The sequence below is a fragment of the Mesoplodon bidens genome, assembly GCF_964165515.1.
Source record: "Mesoplodon bidens genome assembly, chromosome: 10".
Lineage (NCBI taxonomy): Eukaryota > Metazoa > Chordata > Mammalia > Artiodactyla > Ziphiidae > Mesoplodon > Mesoplodon bidens.
The window spans coordinates 45,937,852-45,956,675 of NC_138172.1; the positions used below are offsets into that span (position 1 = coordinate 45,937,852).

General features: G+C 49.5%; 1 protein-coding gene across 15 annotated transcripts in view; it reads left to right on the forward strand.

Annotated features, from left to right (window-relative positions):
* The window catches only part of TRAK1 (trafficking kinesin protein 1), a 106,614-nt gene extending 88,684 nt beyond the window's left edge, over positions 1–17,930 (forward strand). For 6 of the 15 annotated variants that reach the window (XM_081246741.1, XM_081246732.1, XM_081246738.1 and 3 more), the window contains 3 exons: positions 1,849–2,184; positions 11,684–11,786; positions 15,065–17,930. In XM_081246741.1, coding sequence (XP_081102867.1) covers positions 1,849–2,184; positions 11,684–11,786; positions 15,065–15,863 — 1,238 coding nt within the window. In that variant the 3' untranslated portion in view covers positions 15,864–17,930. Of the gene's footprint in view, positions 1–1,848; positions 2,185–11,683; positions 11,787–12,606; positions 13,099–15,064 lie in introns of those variants that run through there. The other 9 variants (XM_081246730.1, XM_081246734.1, XM_081246740.1 and 6 more) reach the window with 4 other exon arrangements.
* The last annotated feature ends 894 nt before the right edge of the window (positions 17,931–18,824 follow it).

An 18,824-nucleotide genomic window follows, 5' to 3' on the forward strand; every position in this document is an offset into this window, starting at 1 on the left:
GAGTTTACAGAAAGAACTGGGCCTTTAGCACTGAAGCCTGGCTATGCTACCGCTAACTCAGTGACTCTGGAAGTTACGTAACTTCAGTGAACCTCTGTCCGTGAGGTGTGGGTAATAATACTTAACCGTGCAGGGCGATTTTGAGGAGTGAGTCTAGGTGATACATGTAAAGCAGGCTGCCCTGCTGGCACGCCTCCATGCAGGGTAGCTTTTTAAAAAATGGTGCCGTGGCACCTGGGACTCAGGGTCCCATGCACAGGTTTGTTTCATTATATGCACCTTTCATCTCTTCTTTTTTGCATTTAGAGTATTTTCTAGTTATATTCAATAGGTTCGGGTTACGTAGATTGCTGTCGTACATGGGACGCTTAAAACCGGGAGAGATCCCTAAGTGTGTACAGTTTTTTCTCTTTTAAGTGGATTTGAAATTGCCCATTTGCAAAATCCTTTCAAGACTCCTCGGCCGAGACTGCCCCATGAAGAGTTATTTCCCAGCAGTGTTTTGGAGGCAGTGCACTCACTGGGCACAGCGGAGGGTCGGGGAGTTCAGTTACATTCCTGGACCACTTCCTGACCCCACTGCCTGCCTGCCTGCCTTTCACTTCTCTTTCATCTTGACTCCTGAGCTGCTGGCCCCTGGCATCCCTGGTTCCCCTTTCTGACGTTCCCCAGGGCATCCTGGTAGTCTGGAGGGATTCTTGCCCTCCCAACAGAGGATGCCCTTGGGAAACCAGCAGTGAGTGTCTGGGAGTTCATTGAGAACTGTTCTCAAAGTCTCTCTGTTGAGCGTGGAATGTTATTGGTGTGGCTAGCGTCTTCATCTGTGGTGTGGGGATAGGATGCCCACGGGCGGGGCACCCACAGTACCAGGGCCGTGTGAGGACTATTAAGTGTCCTAAGCGGGGGAAGATTTGCTCTAGAAGATGAGTTGGGCAGAGTCTTGGCACACAGTGACATGCTAAAGCTTCTGAGATGCAGTTCCTCAGTAAATACACTTCTTAACCCAAGTTTCCTAAGCAGACTTGGTCTTGGAACACCTCTCTTTGGGAGCACCGGGTTTACCTTCCAGGTCCTCAAGGACGCACTCTGGTGTTATTACAGACCTTGCTTGGTGTCATCTGAGTCCCAGGCTCTGGTGTCAGCCAGGAGATGGGTTCCTCTGCTTCAGACCTCTGTGTGGACTTATGTGTTCTTAAATCGCGCCTCTTTAAGCCAGTTCCCACTCCCCAAACCTGCAGCCTGCCAGGCTTGCTGGCGGAATACAGAAAACCTAGGTAAAGGAGGTGACGGCCATGCCCACCACTTCTCTGGGTGCTACTTTAATTTCTTTTTTGCTTTTCTCTTGTTGTGGGTCCTAGAGTTGGTTTGACATCGTCTTATTCTGCCTCTGCTCTGTCTTCCCTGTTCCAAGCTGTGTGTACTTGGTATAGAATCCATATACATTCCCCGCTCCCACCCCTCTTCTGTGCTTGCCTCGCTTATTTTTTCCTCTTCTCTTTCTAAAGTGATTCTGTGTTGGATTTGAGGGTTGACATCAGTTGATTAAAATAAAGAGTTTGTCACCAAACATCCTTGGCACATAGTATGGCGTTAATTTTACTTTGTAAAAAAATTGATTTTCGTCCTCAAATTGGTGCCCCTTCCAGGCATGGAAGGAGATTAGCACCTGCTGCACAGCAGGAGGGGCAAGGGCAGCGCAATGGGTGTCGCTACCAGAGTCCACCTGTGGCACCCAGGGCCCCCTAGGGCTCACGCTCCACACTGGAGGGTGGTGAACAGCCATTCACTTAGACCCCCGTCCTAACCCTCTCTTCTCCCTGTCGCCCCCTCTGCCCTTTCTCCTGCAAGGTTCTGCCACCCTTCACCACTGGCAGCAGTTGGCCCAGCCTCACCTCGGGGGCATCCTGGACCCCCGGCCTGGTGTGGTCACCAAGGGCTTCCGGACGCTGGACGTTGACCTGGACGAAGTGTACTGCCTTAACGACTTCGAAGAAGATGACACAGGTGACCACATTTCCCTCCCGGGCCTAGCTACCTCCACGCCAGTTCAGCACCCAGAGACCTCAGGTGAGAGGTCCCGAGCATGCGTGACTGTCTCAGGCAGCAGAAGTTACCCGAGCCGGCCTCAGGCTTTCCCAGAGGAGATGCAGGAGCCGCCAGCGGCCGAGGAGGAGGAGGGGTCTGGTGAGGGCATCGCGATCACTCCTGTAAACCTGGCATCTCTACCAGAGGCAGAGTTCCGGGCCATTCTCACTTCTGTCTCAAGCACCATCCGTAGTGGCTCTCTGTCTGTAGCTTCTGCTCGTCTGTGTGGGTGATGATGAAAGCATTCCCACTCTGCGGTTCCATTTTTTAATAGAGTCTGATGCCTCCTTTTGTAACAACTGGGTGCGGCTCCCTGCCCATCTTGGAGGTGCATGGCCCGGTGGGCTCCTGGAGGGGAGCAGGAAAGGCTGCTAAAAAGAAGTGGATTATTGCCCCCTACCTGCCCCAAGCATCAGCTCCCCCTTCCTGTTCTGGCTCTCTCCCCATGTCTAAAAGGCAGCTTCTTGGGTCCCCTGGTGACTTCCAAACTGAGCTGAGCTGAGTTGGGCAGTTTTAGGGGCAATTATGAGTGCTGGATCATTCAGAAGGTGAATGAGAGGATCTGTTACCTACACGATGCATTAAAGTTGGAAGAAGCCCAGAAAGTGTTCAGGATTTCAGAGATCACTTCATAGATCAGCCTGTTCCCTTTCCTAACTGCAGTGAAAGAGTATGTGTTTTCTTTCCAGCTTATACATGTGTTCAAAGTAGATTTTTTTTTTTTTTTTTTTTTTTTTTTTGTGGTACACGGGCCTCTCACTGTTGGGGCCCCTCCCGTTGCGGAGCGCAGGCTCAGCAGCCATGGCTCACGGGCCCAGCTGTTCTGCGGCATGTGGGATCTTCCCGGACCAGGGCATGAACCCGTGTACCCTGCATCGGCAGGCGGATTCTCAACCACTGCGCCACCAGGGAAGCCCCAAAGTAGATTTTTTTTTTAAGTGTTTTAGCAATACTCCTTAATCCAGTAAGCCCTGAGAGGATGTCAGTAAGCTTTTTAAGAGAGAGAACTCTAGATGAATCTGGAAAAGCGCACTGGCTGATCTCTGTGCCCACCTCCCTTCACCCCAATATTAAAGATGTGACCATGAGGTTGCAGAATTACACATCCTAGGCGTCACTGGGATGAAAAGCTTTGTGCCCAGGGCCCTGGCATCACAGGGTCACGTGGTTTACTATTTACCCCAGACTTCCTGGACCCCCTGGCTGCTTGGGCTGAGGGGAGAGACCCAGAAAAAGATGAATTAACCCAATGTCGTCATCCTCATGACATTCCCAAGTCACCAGATTTGAGGAGAGGACGTTCATCTTTGTGACTGATAATTTTCATTCATGAGAGGTCCAACACTCCCCACAGAGTGCAGGGCAGGAGAGAGCTGAGGTTCATGGTGGTGTCTCCCATCCCCTGGCTAAGTTCACACACCTCTGGCCAAGGAACTTTTCTTTTTTCTTTGACATAAACTTTAGAGGTATCATCAAGTACAAAGGATTATTTATTAGCACCTGGGTTTATTTATGTCTTATTTTAATTTTTAGCCATTGAGTTGCCAGATTAAGCTTGCAAGGGAATGAAAATGCATATTATTTAGAATCTTCTCACTTAAGAAAAGGAACCCTTTTTCCTTCGGTACTGTTACCTCCCTGTGTCATCGGCACTGGTGCCCCTCTGGAAGGCAGACCGTGGTACAGGGGACACTGTGTCTGCTGATTCTGTGGCTGAAGGGACAGGCATCGTGTTGAGTGTGGTGACCCCTCCCTGCAGTCTTGCAGGTGGATTAGAAGGTGAATCCTGTAAATTTAAAGAAGCACCATTCGGTTTCTCTTGGAGAAGTTGTAGAGAAGGAATAAAGCTTATCAATTCAGCTAAGAATATCTCTCTGAGGACAGAGGGAGCTAGGGGACCAGTTATGAGGAGCTAAGTCCTAACCACTTTCCTTACCACACACAAAGGCGTATCCGTTGCTTCTTCCCACCTTCCTCAAACCTGCAGCAAACTCATCCCAGCAACTTTGAGGAGAGGCACACAAACGTACAGTGGAAACTATAGAGGAGTCACAATGGTAGTGTGCAACCAGAAAGAATTATATAGATTGCTGAAGGTAATTTAGGGAAGGTCTGATCATCTAGGCAAAGGTTCTTTCGAGCTTGTTTTCTGGGTGAGACTTGGTAAAAGCTCAGTGCAGGAGGGAAAGGCACGGACAATGATTTGGCTCTTTTTTCTCTGTGGGGAATGACAGAACCACTTTGATTCTAGGAATGTAAGAAGCACGTCACTCTACATAAATCATCCCAAGGACCCTGAGTGGCATTATGCACACAATCTTGGAGTCACAGGTAGACAGATAAGTTTCAGTGGGAAAGCCTGGGGCATCCTCTGTCTTGGAATTTGTACCCCCGCTGGCCTCGTCCCTGCCTTGGTCTGCCCTTTCCTGTTGCCAAACAGCACAGTTCTAGGAGCTGCCATCTGCCTGGGAAGACTTAGTAGGGAGAACCTTTGAAGACAGAAGGTGATTAACCTTTCTTTTTTAACAACCGGTATTATGGGAGGAAATTGGGAAAACTTGTATATTAGGCACTTTTGTCTAGAGCCTGCTCTCTCATGGAGAAAACATTTTGAGTACTGAAAAATATTTATTAATATATTTTAATGTATTCTTATGTCATTATTTGATTTTTATAATCCCATGTCTTTAAAAAGGATAAATCCTTGTTATATTTGTAAATAATTTAGATGATTAAAATGGACTATGTAAAACAATTTTTAGATTACAGTTTTACTTTATTTCAGTAATATATTTTATGTTTTAATTCATATAGAAAGTGCACTTTTATCAGAAATAGACATAATCTCGTACTGCCAGTGTTCTGAATTTTAGGTATTTATGTGTAGAGAAGAGTCTGCATGTGGTAAAGGATTAAGATCCGAGTTTAAAGTCACACAGTTAGGTCAGCAGATGGTTGGATGGACAGTCCAGGTGAATTATCTTGGATGCCTTGATTCTTAAAGGAGAGACAAGAAAGGAAAGATCAGTTTACTTAATGCTCATACACATGGAGACCATTTCCAGTGGGAGAAATATCCTAAAACAGTCTCCTGTAAATCATGGCAGCCTATCTGGCAGTGGTACTGCAGTGGAGCTGTGTGTCATTTTTGAGGCTGAGTGTTGAAGGCAAAAATCACATTTGGTCAAAAGTGCCCTTGAAAATCCCTGAAGCTGCAGCACTTGGGCCCCCAGAAGCAAAAGCCAAGAACTAGCTTCTTTTGTAGCTTGCTTAGTTGATACGTAGGTCCAGGCTCTGTTCAGGAGAGGTTACGTGAAGAGAAGGGAACAGCTGGTGGATGAAAGGAGGTAGACAGAAAGCTCGAGGAACTGAGTATCACTCCAGCCTCCTCTGGGGCAGGGGCTGGTGTGAGCAAAGCCCTGGGTGGGCATCCTGTTGCACTGTCAGTCCCACTGCAGAAGCAGGACCCAAAGGGGCTTGTGAGGCAACGTTGGCCGTGAGGACCTGATGAATCTAGAAGGGAAAGTCTGATACATTCGATTCACAGACCCTCTGGGAAGGTTCCTTCTTATCTCCACTGAGGGAGTTGACAAAGAGATCCCACGCCAATGAGAAGACTTTTCAACCCCACCCTGGTGTGTAGCAGTTACAGGAATTTGGTTATTACGGACAAAGCTGGGGTCTGCTCTCACCCCCCCTGTATTAGGAGATGCTAAGGAAGCCCTGTGCTCTTGCATCAAAATGTATAGTAAACCAGAACCAGGCCAGTGCAGCCCAAAGTGAAAAATGAATGAAGAATCACATAATTGACTCATCCCAAACAGCACGGAGTCAACCCTGCTTAACATTTCCAGAACAAGCCCACTTGCTGGAACCGCTTTTTCTATGGAACCTCACCTCTGAAAACCATAGGAGGGCACTGCCGTGCTCCGAGGGGCACCCACTTGGATTGTTGAGTGGGCGTTTGTTTGCACAATGCCTCTTCTAAAGTGGAGGGCCCTTGAGGTAGCACGTGGGTGCGCGTTGAGGTTCCGGTGAGTTGTCCAGTTGCGCCGCCTATTGACGCACGGGAGAAGTGCGCTCTTGAACAGGCTCTGGTAGCACCAGCTGGATGATGGACTTGCGGCCACTTAGCCAGGCCCGCTCCCCGCACCTGTTGGTGTTTGCCACAGGACGGACATGAAGGCAGAGGGCGCAGGGTCCAGCTTTGTTGGCATCCGAAGAATCCAAAGAGACTCTGCGTTTGCCCTTGTGATATTTTAACAGCATTCTAAAAAGTGATTTTGGGACTTCCCTGGTGGTCCAGTGGTAAAGAATCCACCTTGCAATGCAGGGGACATGGGTTCGATCCCTGGTCAGGGAACTAAGATCCCACATGCCGCGGGGCAACTAAGCCGGCGTGCCACAACTACTGAGTTTGTGTACCTCAACTAGTGCCTGCGTGCCGCAAACTACAGAGCCCATGTGCTCTGGAACCAGCGGGCCACGGCTACAGAGCCCATGCACCCTGGAGCCTGCACGCCACAACTAAAGCAGAGAAAACCCACACGCCACGGCTAGAGAGAAGCCCGGGCACCACAATTAAGATGCTGCATGCCTCAACAATGATGCCACGTGCTGCAACTAAGACCTGCGCAGGCAAAAATAAATAAAATAAATAAATATATCTTTTTTTTTTAAGTCATTTTATCTCCTGAAGATACCTCAAGGGCCACCTGAGGGAATTTCTGGTCTTCTCTGTGCCATTCCGTGAGATTGTTCCTCTGTTAAGTCACTTTTTAGATGAAACAGAGTAGACAGCTTGGTGTAGGGGGACAAGTAGACTTTTTATTTTTAAAAATTTTGCAGGAAACAAAAGTTGTACAGAAACCAGGAAGAGATCTTGTGATGTGGTTCACAATCTCTGTGCTAGAAACCTCCCCAGTGCCTATGGGCTGGATGTCTGCACTGGGGACTCAGGGGTCCCTAGAGCTGCAGGACCAGACAGGGGCTGGTATAAAGGAAATGCTTAAGAAGCAGAGAAAAAGAGTCACAGGCCCAAGTTAAGCCTGGAACTAAGGGCTTAAAAAGGTCATCTTGTAATACTGTGTAGTTTAATATCACTTTTATTTTTAAAAAGGAAAAGAAGCTGTACTGCTGTATCTGAAAGTGCCCTTGATTCCCTACCCACCCCCCCAGAGAAAAACACTTGTTAAAGCCACATTAATCCCAAACAGCATTTATGTAAATGGTGAAGCACAGGGCAAACAAAGGTTTTATGGAGTTTTTCCCACATGGACTCATCAGAGAACTTTTTTTTCCAGAAAAAGTCATATGTAGAGTTATATAAAGAAGTGATAGAAAAAGTCTTTAGAGCATTTTTCTATGCCCTGAGAGTTTAGTTTTTTAGGAAGAATTCTAAAACATTGCTTTAAAAAAAAAAAAAAGGGCGTGTAGCTGACAGGCAAAGATACACGTCCCACCTCCACTGTAGTTACTCCTTGAGCAAAAAACAACAAAGTCATTAGAAGCTGGTAAAAAGATGAAAAAAAAAAAGTACTGATGTTTGCAGGGCTTTCAAGCCATGCCTTTAAGCTGGATGGACAATGCTTTTACTTTCAATAGGTTTGTTTTTGCTTGGACAGAAAAGGTCGGCTGGTGGATGCCACTGTTGATGTGGTGGCAGCTACTAGAATTAAAGGAGATGAGGGGAGTGTGTGTGTGTGTGTGTGTGTGTGTGTGTGTGTGTTGGTGAATGAGTTTATAGAAATGGCAGAGCAGATCCAAGTCGTGTGATGGTAGCTTCACACGACATGTTCAAGTCAAGAAAAGGGGAAAAAGGTCAAGGCATTTTGTTTATTTTACACAAGTTGGCCACTTCCCATGAAGAGCGGGAAAAGAATCTGGAAGGCTCTCAGTATGTCACAAAGATAAAACCCCTTTTTCCAAGATTTTGGGATGGGTTTGTCATTTTAAAGAAAATATTTTAATAAGTTACTTCTGTAAGCCAAAAAATAGCTTGGATGTGTAGCATGGCCAGCATTCCTCTGTCCTCAGAGATCCCCTTGGAAGCCGTGTGTGTGTAGGTCCCAGCTCCCCATAGAGTTTAGTAGGTGCAGCTGCACCCTGACAGCTGTGTGGGCTCCCGGGAGGGTTCTTTTAAGGACGATGCTACGATGGCCTTTAGAGAGAGAAGTTTCTGGTCTCCCTGGCACATTCCCAGCCTGGCCTTCCCAGTGGGTGGGGGAAGGAAAGCATTGTTCCAATTGACCGACATGCATGAGCTCGTGTGAACAGATCTCATCACGTGGATGGCCAGGCTGCAAAGCCCAGTCACCCTGCAGATCCCTGCCAGTATACCCAACCTTATCCGTGTTTCTTTCCTCTTCTCACCATTGGATCCCTGGGCTGCAAGGAGAGCACTGGACTTTCCTGCCCATCTTCCCTGGAGACCTGAGCCTTCCACCAAGCAGCAGTCACCCTGGTCTGGGTAGCACACTTGCAGATAATCCCCAGCGTGGTCTTCAGGGCATCCAAGAAGGAAGCCCCAACTCACTGGAGACTCAGGGCTGGGCCAGGGCTCCCTCACGACTGGTGTGGCAGCAAGATCCCAAGCACCCAATTTTCCAGTCAGTACCAGGCACCATGTGCCCCCAGAGGAGCACAGCCAGTCAGAGCCATTTACCAAGTGCACCTGCTCTGGGCAGAAAGCACACCTGGGTCGGTCAGAGTGCAAGTGAGCAGGTGGACTGTCCTCCTTATACAGCCCTCTGAGACCCCACCTCGGCTGAAGGGTATGTGCTTGCAGGTGGCACATTTTAAAGAACAAAAAATCTGCACGGTAGCTACCTGTATGTAGTTCACAAATGTAGACGATCTTGAATAATCAAGGATTAATGAAGTTTAAAGGTTCTCTTTGACAGATGAGGATTTTGTACCAGTTTCAGAACCCGCGGGGGGAGGAACAAATAAAAATAATAAAGGTTAGGGTCTTTTGAGGGGGGGAAATGCAAGTTCATTCCTAAATAAAAGTACTTGTCAGTGTTAATACTTCTGGCTCACAGCACTGCAGTCCTCCAGTCAGACCGAGAAAAGGAATGAGGATTTAAGTAGGAAGTCAGAACATTAAATCCAAAACCCCTGTCCTTGGAGGCCCCAAGCGAGCAGCATGAGGTTGACCCACAGCACCTAAGGCAGGGCTTTGGGGTGCAATGGTGACTGCAGTAGTGGGTGCTCCCACTGAGCCCCTGCTCCGTGCCTAGAAGACTCTGTCAGTGCCTCTTGCTTTGGGAATTTGCTCTCCTGTTCACAGACCTGTAGGAATCAGCCCCCAGCAGCTCAAGGAGCCTCGGGTGACTCACTGTCTCTGTGTTGTGTCCCAAGGAAGGGAGATGCTGCAGCGGCCCGGTGGGCAGTGGTGACTCGGAGAGCTGGCCGGTCCAGGCGTCCCAGTGGTATTGCGGAGGGGCCGAACCTCTGGCTTTGGCACTTTTGATCCTTGTTGTTGATTTTCCTTGGTCTTCTAAAACTGTCCATCGCTTCTGGGGAATGATGACCTCTGAATTTTAGCAGCCTTTTCCTATTCCCAAAACCCATTTGCAATAGCATGGGTTTTGCTTCTGCTGATGCAACTGTCTGTCTAAAATGTCCATCTCACACTAACTGTTGCGATTGAAGATCCGATATGTAATGGGGTGGAGAAAGTGAACATGTGTGACCTTTTGATTTGATATTCTGGCCATGTATTTAAATGGGGTACACTTCTAAGTTTAAATCAAGCCTTGCTTTTGTTTGATTTTTTTTTTAAATGTTCTCTCTCTTTCAACTGTTCTGTCTTAATTACTTCCAGTTACTGCATTTTTCTTTCCTCCCTCCCAAATAACCCCTCACGCCTGTTATTTGGGATGCTTTTCTCAGGTTTTTTGTTGCTTTTGTTTCTAGACCTTATTGCAATCAGAGAATCGTGATTGGTTGGTTGTCTTTTCTTCATAGCTTCTTCCATTTTTGTTTTGCTTGCAGTAATTTCTCAATTATCTGAGTTCCTAAACCATTATTTTTTGGTTGAGAAACAAAGATGCATAAAGGCTATTTTTACGTGTGTTTTCCACCCCCCTCCTGCTTTGCCTGGAGCTCCCAGTGGCTGAGAGTTTGCTCTTGTGGCCATGGTGCTGGCTGCCATGCCAGGGGCCACGGGAGCCTTCCTTGACACAAAGACATGGATTGGACCAAAATAATCAGGGGAAACCAGTCTTGCATAGCTCCTGAGTCACCGCCACCATTTTTGTGCTTTGGCTTTGTCCTGCCTGCCTTCAATTTGCGTGTCTCCAATATTTTTTTGTTTGTTTCATCTGGGTTCTAGTTTTTTCTTTTTTCTTTTTGTTTTAAGATACAATCACCTGTGTGTGGATCTGTAGGTTTGGGGCACCGATCTCTTCTGGTTTGTTTTCCTTTTCCTTTTTCTCAAATCCAAGAGAAAACTTGCCATAAAGAGCTAGAAGATTCTAGTTCCAGCCTTTTGAATCTTCAGCGTGCTCATGGCCTCCAATATCCTAATCCGTTGTCTCCCAAGGAGGTCTCTGGGGGCTGAGAGGCTACAGGGGTGGAGTGGGTGGGGAGAGGGGCTGACCCAGACCTCACCTTGCATGCTATTGGGAGCAGCATCATTTTTCCTTTTTTTTTTCTCTTCCTTTTTTACATTTGAGTTATGAATGAGGATGACCTCTACAATCATGATGTCTCCTGTAGACTCTATTCCTACTTATCCCCTGCCAGCTTTCTGATGCATGGTCCTAACGCTTCTATGATTTACTTTGCTCCAGATCCTAGTCTTCAGCTGCCTTAACAACTCTTTGGAGCTTTCAGAGGAAATAAGTTGAGGACGACTTGTTCTGTCTCATTTTCATCAGAAACCAGACATCCTAGAGATGACAAGAAAGCAGCCCAGGGGGACTGGTGCTGCTTGCACCGCTGTGTGTCAGCCCAGCCCAGGTCCTGGAGCTTCAGCCCCACAGAGAACCCAGGCCCTGGGACTCCTGCCACGTTGTTGCTGAGGCAGCTGAGGCCCCATCTCCCTCCCTGTCGACCACAGTTAGACAGTAGTGGAGCCAGCTTCCTCAAGCCCCTTTTTATGTAAACAGAAAAGGGAGCCTGTGAGCCTTGCCCTGTTCCCAGGTGCAAGTGCCTCTCCCTGCCCTGCACCCCTCCCCTCCCCTTGGCAGAGTTTGGCACCTATTTGCCAACGAAAAGTAAAGCAACAAAAGAAGGAAGCTGATTTGGACCTCTGAGGAGGGAACCCAAATTTACCCCCAAGGGCCCATTAGCCCTTCAAACTGGATCCACTACTGGCCAAAGAACGCTGATGGGAAACCCTGTCTGGACTGGGTTGGAAGCTGGAATTCGATGCTCTGCACACCAGTGCTCAAAAGTGTGGTTATTTTTGAGGGACCACCTTCGATCCAGAACATTTGTGTTTCACCTTCCTCGCCCAGATCCAGTTCACAAGGTAGCCCTTCGCTTCTTGCATCTGTCCAGGGCCATGCGGGATTCTGACTTTTCTCATGGGTGTACTTGGATGCAAGGACTATATTTTGTTCCTCCCTTCCCCCTCCCCCTGATTTAGCCCACCACCCTGGGAAGTGCATGTCACAGACAAACTCCACCTTCACCTTCACCACCTGTCGCATCCTGCATCCTTCAGACGAGCTCACACGGGTCACGCCAAGGTAAGGGACCCGGCCGTGGGGTGGGCAGGGTGGGGTGAGGCTGAGACACTCCCTGTGAGACTTAACATTGAGGAAAGCCAAAGTAGAGAGGCTCATTCAAATCTACCCCCAGCCATTGGAAGCATCTCCCAAGCACTGCAGTCACCTGTTCTGAGTCCCATCTTTTTTTCTTTCTTTCTTTCTATTTTTTTGAATCAAGGCCCTTATTGATTCAGATCCAGCACAGATAGAGAGACCTGGGCCCACTTTTAGTTGCTCTTTTATTGGCCATGGAAGATTCTTACGTCCCTTCTTAACCAGCTGAAGTTTAGGGCACTACCACAGCCCCTAAGTCCAAGTCTGTTGGCTTTTTGCCCCATAGTTTGTCAGTAGAACGTGTTCTTTCATAGAATGGAGTTACTGAGCCCTGTGGTAGCACTTATGCCTCTGGCAATGGCCCCAGGGGCCATGCATCACAGCCACCCTGTAATGACCAAAATGATAAAACTTGAATGGAACCACATGCCCAGCCTGGTCCATTTCCCTTGGGCACCTCCAAGAAGTGATAAGAGTTGGTACCATAGGACGAGAGGACTTGCATGGCCTGGGCGGGGGGTGGGGAGTGGGGTCTGCTTGGCTGGATTTCAGGCCTCCCAGAGCTTCCAGTGAAAGGGAAAATGGTCTCCCCCAACGTGGTCATGTGACCCCATCAGCTGTTTTCTCTGTGGTACGAGGTGGCAGGGTGAGTGGAAGGTAACTTACGGGAGAGAGGTGAGCAGGGCCAGCTCGGAGGGAGCAGCTGCCCCAAGGAACACCTTCAACGATGAATAATTCTCCGCAGGTCATGTGAGGAGGACGACGAAGCAGCCCCAGGCCCCGTTGAGCTGAGAGCAGATGTAGGGCAGAGAGTGAGCCCACGGGCGAGGCAGGGGGTGAGAACACCACCAGCAGGGCCTGCCTGGCAGGGCCCTGTGAAGGAGCTGTGTGTGCACGCGTGGCCGCCACTAACCCATGACGTAGGCGTGGACCTGTCTCTGATTATGCCTGGCTAACTCGGCCTTGACAACGGATACCCCTAACCTGTCTAAATGCCCCAGTCACTCCGAGTGCCGGCACTAATACAGGTCTAACCGAGGTTCTCACCGGAAGGGGACCTCTAAATTTTAGCTTGTCTCTCCGTCTCCCTTCCTGCCTCTGGAGAACCCGGCTTCCCTATCCCTCAGCTTTATGTTCGAAGAGATGGTGTTTAGAACCACTGGACAGAGCTTCCCCCTGGGAGAGGCTGGCATCCTGGTGCTCTTCTGACTGTAGCCATAGGACTCCGCACCACACCCCTGCCTTCTTCTCTAAGTCCTTCTGGCCTCGTCAGGGATGAAAAAGCCTGAGAAGTCAGTAGTAAGAAAGGCTTTTTGCCTGAGTTTGAAAGAATGGCAGCTTGGAACAAAACAGAGAATCTCCCTAGGAATGGCTCTGTGAACAAGATTTTAAGTCCAGATTTTTTGGGGGCCCTCTATTGCTTGTAGATCAATTTTGTAGAATTCCACCTGTGCCTTTTTATTTTTTTATTTTATTTTTTTTACATTTCGCGGGCCTCTCACTGTTGTGGCCTCTCCCGTTGCGGAGCACAGGCTCCGGACGCGCAGGCTCAGCGGCCATGGCTCACGGGCCCAGCCGCTCCGCGGCATGTGGGATCTTCCCGGACCGGGGCACGAACCCGTGTCCCCTGCATCGGCAGGCGGACTCTCAACCATTGCGCCACCAGGGAAGCCCCACCTGTGCCTTTTGAAGAATCCACCTTTTAACCTTAGAAATCTGCTTTGATTTCTAATCCCATGTTCCTCTGAGTGCTCCCGACCCACCAGCATCCCCAGTCCCGAGCTTGTGTGAGACAGGCCTGTTCTGGGTTCCTCACCCTGTGCAGACTGGCCAGTGGTGAGGTCAACTGAGTGTGCAGCCAACTGATGCCTCCACTTGTACTTGCCTTTGACCTGTCCCTCCTGCAGGAGGGGGCCCTGCTCCACTCATTCCAAGGACCTGCTCCAGAGCCCATCCCCTTCCTCCCCTTTCCCTAAGTTGGTGCTTTGTCCAAGGTATGTGGCCTGTCCCCTGTCAGGCTGGGGAGAGAGGGCTCTATCCCCCGGCTCCCGGGGACCACCCAGCTGCCTGTTCCCAGGGGCACCTGCAGCCCCTGCTGCGTCCTTGGGCAGGTGCCAGGGCAGGTCTCATGAGACCGTCAGGAGGGATGTGTTTTCTGTGCCGCTCGGTTGCTCATCCAGCAACAGCTCAGGGCCTCCGTGCCTGGGTGGCCTCACTCCATCCCTGAAGCAGTTGTTCAAAGTGGGTCTCTCCTGCTTTTCAGGCAGACAGCAGTGCATTCCCCACTGCTGCCCGTCTGTTATACCTTCTGCCCTAACTCCCTCACGGCTGGATACCAGCTTCTGGAACATAGTGGGTCCTCAGTCAGCATGACATGAGTAGACGAAGGAACCTTTCCACTTTTCCTTTAGTAACTAGGTTTCACACACCCAGTGGGCCTTTTTCTAGCTGGTTCCGTAGCTGAAGATCTGATACTACGTGACGTGGCTCCCTCTGTCCCAATAACTCCACTCATCATGGTGGACTTGGGCACCCACGGGAGAAGGACTAAAGGACAGCAGGGTGCAGAGGGAAGAACACTGGTGGGAGTCAGGAGGCCCAGGTCTGCTGTTGACTTGATGGCCACCTTCAGCCTCAGTCTCCCCATCACCCAAGGGTCCTCCACCGAGATGTCCCACCTGCTCCGACCATTCCCAGGATAAACTCTCATATCCCGTAGCCCTGGTTAACGTCTGGCCTCAGGGAAGCGGCTACTGAGAAGGAAGGCGGGAATCTGAGAGGGACAGAAAGCCTCTCTGCTGAACGCCTTCCTCCCCCCTATCTCTGGGGTCACTCAGACTTGTGTTTAAATCCAGGGTCTTCCACGGAGTAGCTGAGTGTGACGTTGAGTAAGTCACCTAACCTGAGCCTCAGTTCCCTCACCTGCAAAGGGGACAGTTGTACCCACCCTCTAGGGCTGAAAGAGGGAAATCACATGCAGCTTCCTGTTAACTTAAACCACGTCCCCACTTCGGGGAATCCATGGCCCCTGTGGTGAGACGGAAAGCAGACATGGAAAGAGGCACCCGGGGAGCCTGGGCTGGGGGAGTCCCCTCAGCATGTCCTAGGGCTGCGCTGCACCCCTGCAGGCGGCTGGCCACGGACTGCTCCCTTGGTGCTCGTGGGCATTTTCTGATCAATGACCTGTTGTCTTTTCTTATCAGCCTTAACTCGGCCCCGACTCCAGCTTGTGGCGGCACCAGCCACTTGAAGTCCACGCCGGTGGCCACGCCGTGCACACCGCGGAGACTGAGCCTGGCCGAATCCTTCACTAACGTCCGTGAGTCCACGACCACCATGAGCACATCCCTGGGGCTGGTGTGGCTGCTGAAGGAGCGGGGCATTTCTGCGGCTGTGTACGACCCCCAGAGCTGGGACAGGGCTGGCCGGGGCTCTCTTCTGCACTCCTACACCCCCAGGATGGCCGTGATCCCCTCTACCCCGCCCAACTCACCTATGCAGTCGCCCACGTCTTCCCCGCCCTCCTTCGAGTTCAAGTGCACGAGCCCTCCCTACGACAACTTCCTGGCTTCCAAGCCAGCCAGCTCCATCCTGAGGGAGGTGAGGGAGAAGAAGCCTGTCCGGAGCAGCGAGAGCCAGACCGACGTGTCTGTCTCCAACCTTAACCTCGTGGACAAAGTCAGGAGGTTTGGTGTGGCCAAAGTGGTGAACTCGGGGCGAGCCCACGTCCCCACCTTGACTGAGGACCAGGGACCTCTCCTCTGTGGGCCCCCGGGCCCCACGCAGGCCCTTGTCCCCGGAGGCCTGGTACCCGAGGGCCTGCCCCTTGGATGCCCCACTGTCACCAGTGCCATCGGCGGGCTCCAGCTCAACAGTGGCATCCGACGGAACCGCAGCTTCCCCACCATGGTGGGGTCCAGCATGCAGATGAAAGCCCCCGTGACGCTCACCTCGGGCATCTTGATGGGTGCTAAACTCCCCAAACAAACTAGCCTACGGTGAGGCTGGGAGAAGGCCCTTCCCCTAGAGGAAACCAGTCTTGCTCCCCCGTCCCTCTCCTTCCCCCTTCACTGTGCACGCTTCCTCTGCTCTCCTCTGTCCACCCCCTCCTGAGCTAGACAAATCAACCTCGTGCCTAATGGGGGCAGAGTGGAGACTCTGTAAAATGTGTACATAGGACCGGGAGACCTGTATCTGCCCTGCCCTTCCTTCGAATCCCACGGGAAGCACCCCAGCACCGACATCGCTCTCTTGAGGACTTGGCCCGTGCTGGCCGGGGGCAGGGGCAGCCCAGGGTCTTTCCTCCTTCTTTCCTTTGAGAAGCACTGAAACCCCCATGTGTGTTCTTATCCCATGGATAGGAAACCAGTGAATCTGTGGCTGGCTGCCGGAGCCACACATCCTGAGCTGTCACGTAGCACAGTGGCTGTGCCGCCTGGTGTCACTGGGCACCTCGTCTCACCCTCCCTGTAAGAGCGTAAGGGGCCTCCGTCCGCTGCCACGTGCAGCTGCTGTAGCTTTCACGATGGGAGAGCTGTTCTTTCTTTCTTGGGTCCCAGCTTCTTCAAGACCTTCACTGCTCGGCCCCCACAGACGGTCGCTTCTTTTCTTGAGCTGTGACTTTTTCTTCTCATGCCTTCAACCTGAATTCATCCCTCCATGTTTTGTCATCCACTGTTGGGCCAGACGTCTGACCTGACAGAGAATGTATTTACACTCCTGCTGCACCGTTTGGCAGCCCCTGTGTGTTCTGTGTGATTTGTTTTATTTTTCTGCGTTTTTTTTTTTTTTTAATATATGCAGGGAAGTAATGGTACTAGATGGGAAGTCGCAGTGAATGTTCTCTCTGTGGTTCTGTGACACCAAAATACAAGTTTCAGACACACCAAGCTGCTAATGAGATAGCAGCTTATTTCTGGGACCCAGTGTCACAACCAAATTAAGACCAGACCCAAGGCGATTTTAACAGTAGGATCATAAGGAAAGGGGGTTGGGGAAAGGTGATGGATGAAATTTGTCAACAGTAAAAGTAAAAGAGAAGAACCACGGCCAAAGGTAACATCAAACTGGTTCACAGAGAAATGAGGCTTTGGCGGTCCTCTTGTTCTGGTCCTTGTTCTGGACCCTAGACTGGTGAGCATGCTTTCACGTCTGTGGTCTTCTTCTGCAGCCGTTTGATGCCCTCAAAACACGTTTTGCCCTCTTGTTTCAGAACAGAGTGGTCCCAAAAGGCCCTTTGTGTCCTTGTGCCACATTTTATCCTTAGGAAAAGGTAGAAGTGTTGTGAGAAGAACCATGAACAAACAGGGAGTCTAGTCCCATCGCTGTCACTGACTAAGTTTCAAACTTTTATTTATTATTTGTCTGTGCTGTATTTTAAACAAACATCTGTCCTCTCCAGCTCGGTCGCAGTGCGCCTGTGGCTTTCCAATCCAAGCAGGTCATTTATTTATTCTGACCTGAGGACTGCACTGCACATCACGGTGCTCTGTGGCCATTTGTTCCAGACATTTATGGAAGGATAACACCATATGCAAATGAAATCATCATTTTGTACCCCCCATTACCCTCCTCCCACCACCCTTGGCAAAAGACGTATCCTTCAATTGAGTGAGTGTGACCTTATGTCCACTGAAGATACTTTGAGAAAGTCCCCAGGAGCAAGCTTCGGTCCCATGATTTCATACTATTTATTCTCTGAACACGAGGGTGTTGGTTAATGGTGTTTTCAACTCTCCTCGCTGTGGTATGTATGCACTCACTGCAAGGAACTTACATCTTTTTATTTGAATGTATTTTAAAGCAGTAGGTAGAATAACAAAGGAATATGAAAACCATGGATGGAACGGACCATTTTATGTATTCAAAGAGAGGAGCCACCCATCATCACAAAGGAAATACCCGTGTAAAAATCAACAATTCGGAGGTTGCAGTATTTAGTATAGTTAATAAATGATGAACATTATGCACCCACTACCAAAAAGTGTGTTGTAATGCATCCAAAATCAACAATTAAATTTTATTTGCTAATGAGTACCAATAAAATAAGTTCAAATGATGGAAACCACACTGCTATTCTGATTTGTATTTTGTTCTTTTCATTGAGTAGACAATCTCTATGAAAGACTTGAAGGTATTCAGCTCTTGGGGGAACTTAAATGAAAGTCATATACTTCTGTTGTAACCCACCTTTCTTTTAATGTAATACATTCCCTTAGATAACCTTTCAAGCAGAACCTGAAGCTCTTTCTCATTTTTCAGGGCTGCATACTACTACACCACGTGCACATGCCCCCTGTGAATATATACACACCCCCATGGACCTTTAAGTTAATTCCAAACTTTTGCTATTACAGCATTGTAATGAAAAAACCTTGCGTATATGTAATTTTCCACATACATGAGCATATCTGTAGGATAAATTCCCAGATAGATGTTGCCAAATTGCCCTCCATAGAACTTGTTGAGACTTAAAAACCAAGCACAGTGGAGGATCACCATATGGAGACCAAAAGGATAAAATAAACTTTTCTGCCACCGTAATATTTGGGAGCAGTGAAATCACGCAAGCAAACCGTAGTGGGTGGTGGCAGCATGGATTTCAATCAGGTGCTACCATTTGGTAGTGGTGTGACCTTGGGCAAGCCACTTCTGTTTGGGTCCTCCATTTTTTTAACCTGTAAAATGGGAATAGTAATACGCCTTAGGGTTGATGAGCTGAGGGAGATATATTTTGAACATCTATGGGACATGGTGATAAGTGATCAGTTTCTCTCATGGAGTGTGCGTACAGTCTGTTAATAGGAGAGAGATGACCCCAAACGTGGCATAATAAGGCCTATTTCAACAGAGAATTGAAATAGGCTGGTGTGAGAGATGGGGTGGCTACTTTGGGCAGTCAAGAAAGGCCTCTCCAAGGAAGTGGCATTTGAGCCAACCATGTGAGATCTGGCACACGGGCAT